This window comes from Thalassophryne amazonica, chromosome 17 (assembly GCF_902500255.1).
Source record: "Thalassophryne amazonica chromosome 17, fThaAma1.1, whole genome shotgun sequence".
NCBI lineage: Eukaryota > Metazoa > Chordata > Actinopteri > Batrachoidiformes > Batrachoididae > Thalassophryne > Thalassophryne amazonica.
In genome coordinates this window covers 59,141,906-59,151,666 of record NC_047119.1, presented here as the reverse complement: position 1 = coordinate 59,151,666, position 9,761 = coordinate 59,141,906, and the positions used below count along the sequence as shown (strand labels likewise).

Genomic DNA, 9,761 nt, shown 5'->3' with positions numbered 1-9,761 from the left:
ATGCCATGTGTAGGGCCACCACAGTATTATGCGGGTATAATACATTTGGTACACATGCTGGTATTTCCATCCCCACATTTTCAGTATATCTGCACTGAATGTGGTGAACATTAAAGTCCTCTGTTTTGTGCAGCAGCTCAGAGCGCTTTACAACAGTTCGTGCTGCCTCGCTGTGAGACATAGCAAGGAAGCAATGCATCAAACAAGAGCAGCACATAAAACCTTCTTACCTGTCTGTCAGGTAGTGCTGTACAAATACATGAGTTCTCCATTCTTCCTGGTGAGGGGCCAGGGCCGATGTGGGCCAGGGCCTCAGCCAGAGCCACTCCTTTGATATCTTGGCTGTGTGCTTAGGGTCATTGTCCTGCTGAAAGATGAACCATCGTCTCAGTCTGAGGTCAAGAGCACTCTGGAGCAGGTTTTCATCCAGGATGTCTCTGTACATTACTGCATTCATCTTTCTCTCAATCCTGACTCGTCTCCCAGTTCCTGCCCCTGAAAAACATCTCCACAGCATGATGCTGCCACCACCATGCTTCACTGTAGGGATGGCATCTGATTTCCTCCAAACATGACGTCTGGCATTCACGCCAAAGAGTTCAATCTTTTTCTCATCAGACCAGAGAATTTTGTTTCTCTTGGTCTTAGAGTCCTTCAGGTGCCTTTTGTCAAACTCCAGGTTGGCTGCCATGTGCCTTTTACTAAGGAGTGGCTTCCGTCTGGCCACTCTACCATACAGGCCTGATTGGCGGATTGCTGCTGAGATGGTTGTCCTTCTGGAATGTTCTCCTCTCTTCACAGAGGAACGCTGGAGCTCTGACAGAGTGATCATCGGATTCTTGGTCACTCCCTTAATAAGGCCCTTCTCCCCTGATCACTCAGTTTAGACATGCGGCCAGCTCTAGGAAGAGTCCTGGTGGATCTGAACTTCTTTCATTTACGGATGATGGAGGCCACTGTGCTCATCAAGGACCTTCAAAGCAGCAATAATGTTTCTTTATCCTTCCCCAGATTTGTACCTCATTTGCAAAAATCTCATAAAACCTTTTTTCACATCGTTATTATGGGATATTGTGTGTAGAACTTTGAAGAAAAAAATAATTTCATCCATTTTGGATTAAGGCTCAAACAATATAGAACCCTGGTTGTATGAGTGTAATAAAACCAGAGAGTTCATGCCTCTCCCAAGGTCCACCAATCTTCTGTTTATGTCTCTGTTGATATTTTGCTTCCATCTCATCATTTTCACTATGCTAGAGTTATTCTCTCTGTGTCTTCTCTGGAGTTCTTTGATCCTCTTTGTTGAGCTTTGATCCTGGACTGTGTTCCTCACCACTAATCTTTAATCCTGATTTCTTATCTTTGATCTTGATCACTCATCTTTGATACTGATCTTTGAACCATATAACTCATTTTTGGTCCTGTCCTTGATCTTTGAACCTCACCAAGGAGGCTTTGTTTTTGACACCGACTGTCTGTCTGTCTGTCTGTCTGTCTGTTTGTCTGTCTTAGCAAAAACAAGCCCACAAACAAACAAACAAAAACTCTTAGTTAGTTCTTAGTACATATGGAATCAGTATCCAAAATCAATAAATCATATGCCTACCAAGTAATTTACATACTTTTACTCCTGTAAAAGTATTCTCACGATTTGTATCTCTGCCATTCTTTATGAATGTAGCTCTGGCAACCCTCTGCATGTGAATGCTGCAAGCAGATCTCACTCTTCCACTCTTCCAGTGAATTCTTCTCTGTTAAGGTAAGTGTGCTCATGCTGAAGATAACATAAGAAAAGGTAGCACTTTATTAATATAGGTTAGCATGTGCTGCAGCCACATATCACCGCATTCACCACACTATGGTACCACCTCGGGCCCGTGGTTGCAGCCTCCTTGGCAGACAACCAGTCTATCCTGACCAATTTCTTAACCACACCCAGGTGAAATATAGGCATCCACTTGGCTTTCTGCAGCCGCTGTGCTCCTCAACAGTGCATAGTGGGTCATGCTCAGAGAACTGTGCCACATATCCAAAATGTCATATGTGATGTTCTTTCACAATGCAAGTGTTATTGCTCACCTTGAGTCTCCCGTTGATCCTTTGGTACTGAACGTTTGACTTTGTGTCCAACACAAGATCTTCTAAAGACACCTGGCACCACAGACATCAAATTGTTGCTAGTGATGGCCAAATGAGGCCTCATGAAGCATTTGGTGTTTTGTTTTTTCCTGAGCCCACTAGTTGGCAACCACCAAAACTATACAATGTTACCAAATACTAATGAGCTCCTTCTCTGTTTTCATGTGTTCCAATAGAAACAACATGCAGGAAACCCAGCAGCATACAGTAGACCCCAGCAGGGTGTTTGTTCAAAGGTCGCCCAACGCCTTTGCGTTCTTTGCGAGGGAGCACAGGTCCGATGTTGTCGCAGGCCACCGTGTGAAAAATAGTCCCACTGTCAACCAAATATTGGGAAGGAAGGTCAGTATGTACACTCCTGTATGCAGGTGTCAGTGTTGACATCTCATTGATGTTTTATGCTTTTATTCAAAGTGATTTTTTTTAATTTTGTAACATAGCAAAGTTAAGTTAGCTACATTGAAACCTGGACCTGTATGACTGAACATTGCTAAGGCTTGGGTAACTTTGTATTTTATGGGTGTGCAGAGGCTGCGGTACTCGTTAATGTGTGCAGTAGATGGGCTGCCATTGTGTCATTGTGTGCATGCTGACAGTTTGTTTTTGTCTTTAGTGGAGAGCTATGAGCATGGACGAACAACTCAAGTATTACTTAATGGCTCATAGTGAAACCTACACCCCCAACTGTAAACCACCTAATCAGCCAAGGATAGCTACGTGAGTATACCAACCTTTGAACAAATAAATACACATGTATTCATAATTAATTAACAACAAAACTACCCAATTTTGTTGCAGGCAAAAATATTGGAACATGTAACTGGCAGATGTTGATTTGTTGATCAGTGTTTCAAATCGAAGAAAGGTCCGTGTTATTTTGTCAAAACTACAAGTCCAATATTGAAAATGTCAATTTATTTTAGCTTCTGAAATACAGCTACTTTAATTTCAGTTCTGATTATAACCTTTGTATGCAAATGTAAAATATCTCTCAAAATACACTTCTCAGCTTTGCAACTATAAATGCAGTTAGACTGGCATGTTGTCTGTACCTTTTTATAGAAAACTAGCAGAAGTACGCGACTTGATCCACTGATTCTAACACTGTGCTTAATTTGAATTATTTGTAAGTTTCAAGTTTATTTTAAAACTGTGGTTGACAACCTGACAAAGGCTTTAAAGTGAACACTATGAAGCAGCGATTCATAATGGAGTTAATCATTCACGTTTGCTGAAAACACAGTCATGCTAACGTTAGTGCTAATGGTAATGTTAGCATGAGCATGTCTGAGCATTGTACTACAAATATTAACTGTGTGAACTGTGTGCGCTTGCATGCCAGTGTGCAAAGAAAATTTTGAAATGTTTAAAATTTCAGGCACGCATTAATTTCATGCCACTTGGGTGAACTAGTCCTGAACATTGTGAAAACTAAATTTATAGCATCACAGCATCAGTGATAATAGTCAGAATAAAAATGTGCAATAAAAAAGCTGCTACTTCTTCAGAAATGCAAATAATTTACATCCTTTTTAAATTTAAAGTGTTTTAACTCATTATTTAAAAAAAAAGTTAGTCGAATGATCAAATGCATTTGTTTGTTTTGCAGCATCCGCAGCCACAGAGCCAATAGACGTGCTGCAAAGAGAAAACCTGCACGTGAGGTCAGGAAGTGAGACGCCTCACATGCATGTTGCAGCGATGCAACATGCTGTGTCGGTAACATGTCTCAGTCCATCCCTGTCTTTGCACTCTGTGGACTCCGAACACAGCGATGACAATGTTTTGTATTACTGGGGGTCACTCATAAATTTGGATATTATTCAGGATTGGGGGAGAGGGGGGCAAGGCCATTGAAGTTCTAATTAGTTTGCAGTATAAACGTAGTTGTTTTCTACAAAGTGAGGCATGTTTTAGATATTTGATTTAGATTCTTGCAGTAATTCAACTGGCTCTTTTTCACATTAGTTTTGTTCACTTGTAGGATACATTTCCATTGAAAGTATTGGAATGACAAGGACAGTTTATTTGTCTGTGATACGCTGTAGACATTTTGGTTTTAGATCAGACGATGGAAATGAAAACATAATTTCAAATGAAACCTTTAACAAATGAAATGGCTTTAACTACACAAAATATGAAATGTCTTTGGTTCATACTGTCTGAAATGAAATAGAAGTTAAAATAAATGAAAGGATCACTGCAGTTTTTTTTTTGTTTTAATTTTTCAAATCATCCCAACTTTAGTTGACCACCCAATTTTAGGGTTCGCAAAAACTTCAGTACATTGATAATTGGTGGAGAGTGCATTCAAAAGTCCACAGGAACATTTTATTTCTATCAGTGCATCTAGAAATGCTTCTAAGTTCATCATCACACTGTAAGTGGAAGGTTTGAGACCAGCCAAGTCAGTCACCAGACATTAATCAAAATAAGCAGCATTATAGGGAAGAGGCCCTGTGAAACCATTTTAAAAAGGGTGCATGAAAAAGAAGAACAAAAGAAGAATTTGGCATCATTGAGTTGCAGGTTGGTGCTGTTAAGTTCAGCAAAAAATACAAAATGAAATATTTATACTATAATGCTTTAATTTGTTTCCGTATTTTTGCTCACCCAAAATTTTTAGGTGGTCTGATGTAAAAGGTGCTAATTTCTATGTTGTTTAACAGATCAGGATTTAAAGTACAGGACATGAAAGCTGACATTCAAACCTGTCTTCTCATACACTATTCATTCACCTTTTGGTTTTAAACCCTGTTTTCAGTGTACAGCAAAGACAAATGAACTGGACGTGTTGTTCGAATACGTTTGGCGGCGATTATGGTATATTTGTGACCTCATTCGCGTCCAGAGGAACAGCAGAGTTTATTTGATCGCTGCTGTCTCTGTTTGTCTATTGGTCTCTGTTTGAGTATAACTACCTCTAAAGTTGAGGATGGTCTGAAAAAATTGGTGTCTAGATGGACATTTGTTCAGGGAAAAGTTGATTAAATGTTGATGATAATCTGGTTCTGTCTCTGACATTTAGCTTTTACAGTATCTGTAACATTCTTCAAACCCTGTCAATGACGAGATTGATTAAGATGAACATAATACTTCCACTATGTTGTGATAAATCTACATTTAATTCCCCACATTCTTTTGGGTGCATCTTGCAGCACAGCTTCAAATTAGGTCGATTGTCACATCACATCCCTTGTTATCGGGACTTCCTGCATTCCTGCATTATTGTGTTTATTCTGTATGAAAAGAATGACCTCATGATCACTTTTTCCAAAACCTGGTTGCAGAATTGACTTCTAGTGACCACTTATACTGTGTTTAACTCATACAATAAGCTGCTATCTCTTCTTGGGCAGGGAACATTGATAAAAATGTGGTACAACCAAATGTGGTTCAGACCAGTACAATTGTATCCACCTGTGGTGAACTTAACAGCTGTGGCTCTGCCCGATGTAAAGTCAGGGGGTCGGTAAAACAGCTTGTACAGTAGTGTTCAGAATAATAGTAGTGCTATGTGACTAAAAAGATTAATCCAGGTTTTGAGTATATTTCTTATTGTTACATGGGAATCAAGGTACCAGTAGATTCAGTAGATTCTCACAAATCCAACAAGACCAAGCATTCATGATATGCACATTCTTAAGGCTATGAAATTGGGCTATTAGTAAAAAAAAAACAAACAAAAAAAACACAGAAACGGGGGTGTTCACAATAATAGTAGTGTGGCATTCAGTCAGTGAGTTCGTCAATTTTGTGTAACAAACAGGTGTGAATCAGGTGTCCCCCATTTAAGGATGAAACCAGCACCTGTTGAACATGCTTTTCACTTTGAAAGCCTGAGGAAAATGGGACGTTCAAGACATTGTTCAGAAGAACAGCGTAGTTTGATTAAAAAGTTGATTGGAGAGGGGAAAACCTATACGCAGGTGCAAAAAATTATAGGCTGTTTATCTACAGTGATCTCCAATGCTTTAAAATGGACCAAAAAAAACAGAGATGTGTGGAAGAAAATGGAAAACAACCATCAAAATGGATAGAAGAATAACCAGAATGGCAAAGGCTCACTCATTGATCAGCTCCAGTATGATCAGAGACAGTCTGGAGTTACCTGTAAGTGCTGTGACAGAAGACATCTGTGTGAAGCTAATTTATTTGCAAGAATCCCCCGCAAACTCCCTCTGTTAAATAAAAGACATGTGCAGAAGAGGTTACAATTTGCCAAAGAACACATCAACTGGCCTAAAGAGAAATGGAGGAATATTTTGTGGACTGATGAGAGTAAAATTGTTCTTTTTTGGGTCGAAGGGCCGCAGACAGTTTGTGAGACGACCCCCAAACTCTGAATTCAAGCCACAGTTCACAGTGAAGACAGTGAAGCATGGTGGTGCAAGCATCATGATATGGGCATGTTTCTCCTACTATGGTGTTGGGCCTATATATCGCATACCAGGTATCATGGATCAGTTTGGATATGTCAGAATACTTGAAGAGGTCATGTTGCCTTATGCTGAAGAGGACATGCCCTTGAAATGGGTGTTTCAACAAGACAGTGACCCCAAGCACAGTAGTAAACAAGCAAAATCTTGGTTCCAAACCAACAAAATTAATGCCTCGCAGATGTGATGAAATCATGAAAAACTGTGGTTATGCAACTAAATACTAGTTTAGTGATTCACAGGATTGCTAAAAAAGCAGTTTGAATATAAGTTTTGAGTTTGTAGCATCAACAGCAGATGCTACTATTATTGTGAACACCTCCTTTTCTACTTTTTTTTTACTAACAGCCCAATTTCATAGCCTTAAGAGTGTGCATATCATGAATGCTTGGTCTTGTTGGATTTGTGAGAATCTACTGAATCTACTGGTACCTTGTTTCCCATGTAACAATAAGAAATATACTCAAAACCTGGATTAATCTTTTTAGTCACATAGCACTACTATTATTCTGAACACTACTGTACATGGTGGATAGGTGCCACAGGTGAGGTTTCGGTCCAGTCTCAGCTGTTCTTTCCGCTCAAAACAGAAAAAACTAGAGCACCGCACTCTTAGAGCGCAAACCTCTGCCAACACTAGTTTTCAATTCCACAAAATTTTACCTTATAAAAAAATTTCAAAGGCAAAGTCCTGTTATAAGTGGCTTTTCATAAGCTATAATATAAAATATATAGATCAAAAAGGCTTTTCAATGTTAAAATCAAATATCCACTAAATCCACAATACAGATCAGACGCAGATCAAACTTGATCTATTTATTGAGCGTGTCAGTCTGCACCTCACTTTCAAATACGAGAGTGATTGGGGCATGTTTGAATAAGATATAATGTTAAATTTACATTAAATGGGGTTTTCAATGTTAAATTTAAATGGCCACAAAATCTGTAATCTGGATCAGATCTGGATCAAACCTCATCGGTAAAGATAAAGAATACATCCTACATAATACTGTCAAATATGAAAGAAATTTGATCTTTTTTGACAGAGTTATGAATTTTTGAAAATACGTTCAACATTAAAAATGATTTTTCTTACTTTGACCTATGAGCTTGAAAAATCACTTCTTGCTCATCAGGATATGAATCTTCAGTAAAAATTTCATAACAATATATGAAAATTTGTGGGCTCCAGACTGTTCACAAACAAACAGGGGTGAAAACATATAACCTCCTCAAACGTTGTTGGCAGAGGTAACAAATAAATTCCAACAGAGTCACTGTCGGAAGAAAGAACTGCAGGAATCAGTCGTGTTTTAGAAAAAACAGACAGCCCTTGATGTTGCCCCAGAACTTTACTCTGGCTGTGAATGAGAGATCATCCAGTTTGTTCTCCAGTGACTGGACACTGAAATCATATCCTTTAAACTCTCAGTGAAAAGTAATCTCAACATCATGAATTAATAGAAATAAACTTTGTCCAGAGACTAGTGAGGAAAGCCACCAAGACCATGTGACAGTCTTGAAAATGTTATTGGCTTCTGCACGTGTGATTGGAGAAATTGCACATAGTCCAAGTTTTGCATTTAATTCACCAGTTATTAGGTTTCATCACAAAATGTTACAGAGAAGGATTTTCTTCAAAAGAAAAACTGAAAGTTCAGTTACAGTTTGCTAGAAGGCATATGAGAGATGTAAGCCTAAATTTGATCTGTTTTGTTGCATGAAAATCCTTCTATGAAGCTATGAGTGGTGATGCAAAATGAAGAATTTGCACTATGCACAATTTCTCCAATCACAGACACAGAAGCTAGTCATATCTTCAGGATTGTTTGTCATCTTGGTGGCTTTCCTCACTAGTCACCTTCCACAGTCACTCAGTTTTTGAGAACTGCTGCCTCCCGACAGATTTACCATAGGGTACCCTACAGTTTGTATTTCCCAATAACTGAGGTTAAAGTCCAAGACATACTATATTTTCCAGAGTATCGCACCGGTCGTCGCACCGGTGTATGAGTCACACCTTTTGGATTTTTATGCATTGTGGTGTATTTTTTTTTTTTTATTACTAGGATTTTATTGGCGTGTACTTTGTTTAGTGTTTTGATTCTTGGGAAAGTTCTATATAAATAGTCATTGCAATTGCCATTACCAAAAATAAAATTGTGAATTTTCAAAATATAAATCAAAATAAGTTTGGCCAAAAAACAAAACAAAAAACATAGCTTATACTCAGGAAGATGTGGTAATCCATCTTGGAAATGTTCATGTATCTGTCCCCTGACCTGTCTAAAGAATGCTGTAGAAGTTGTCATATTAAAGGGTGCCGGTGTCAAAATTCCACCACTCGGCCACGCTGTAACACCTGGCTAACAAATCAAGTAGGGAGTTGCTTGTTGGGGTGAGACACAGTGAGGCCCTTGTGTGCCCCGTGGTTGCCGTGGCAGCCATGAAGGCCCAACAGGAATCTTCAACACGAGGTGGCTAATGGGGCTCTGGTGAAATAAGTCCTCAACACCAGATCAGGTGGAGGATGCTGAGAAGGTGGATGAAGGCTTTTTGTTGTGTGTGTGTGTGTGTGTGACGGTTGATGATCACTGCACACACACCAACATAAAAATTAAACGTTCCACCAATCATTGAATGTTTCATTTCTAATCCACTGTGGCAGCACATGGAGCCAAAATCACGCTCTTGGTCTTGTTGTCCAATAATATAAAAGTAACCGTCCTTAAGGAAAGTCCATTTACTCACGTACTACACTCGAGTGCAAATTTGAGGTAATTATACTTTGAGCTTTCTGATTTTCTGCAACTTACTCAAATCCAACAGCTTTAGCTGGTTTGCAGATTTAGAATAACAAAAATATATATAATCAAAGAAATTATATTATGGCATCAATCAGGCTTCAATTCTCAAACAGTTTGAAGTAAAGTAACATAGAACCTATGTATAAATGTAATATTAGCTCCACATTTCTTTGTTTCAACAAGTAAAGTTATGTACACATTAATGCACCAACAATTATAATCAATTTAAAAATAACCTCAAAGGGGCCTTTCTGCATAATGAGCGCTTTTAATTTTGGTGTTTTAAGAATATTTTGATGCAAATACTTTTTTACTTAGCCACTCAGCTACAGGAATCTCAGAGTTTACTGTGGGAGGGAATAAAAACAGCAACAAA

General features: G+C 38.7%; 1 protein-coding gene across 2 annotated transcripts; it reads left to right on the top strand.

The window, feature by feature from the left end:
* The first annotated feature begins 2,176 nt into the window (after positions 1-2,176).
* LOC117529675 (lymphoid enhancer-binding factor 1-like) lies at positions 2,177-3,931 on the top strand. 2 transcript variants are annotated; one of them, XM_034192520.1, is made up of 3 exons: positions 2,177-2,481; positions 2,753-2,856; positions 3,749-3,931. In XM_034192520.1, the coding sequence occupies exons 1-3, from the start codon at positions 2,281-2,283 to the stop codon at positions 3,813-3,815; spliced, it is 372 nt and encodes a 123-aa protein (XP_034048411.1). In that variant the 5' UTR covers positions 2,177-2,280; the 3' UTR covers positions 3,816-3,931. The 2 variants fall into 2 exon arrangements, with proteins under 2 accessions (XP_034048411.1, XP_034048412.1); XM_034192521.1 differs by having other exon boundaries at positions 2,179-2,481; positions 2,753-2,845; positions 3,755-3,931.
* Positions 3,932-9,761: the final 5,830 nt, after the last annotated feature.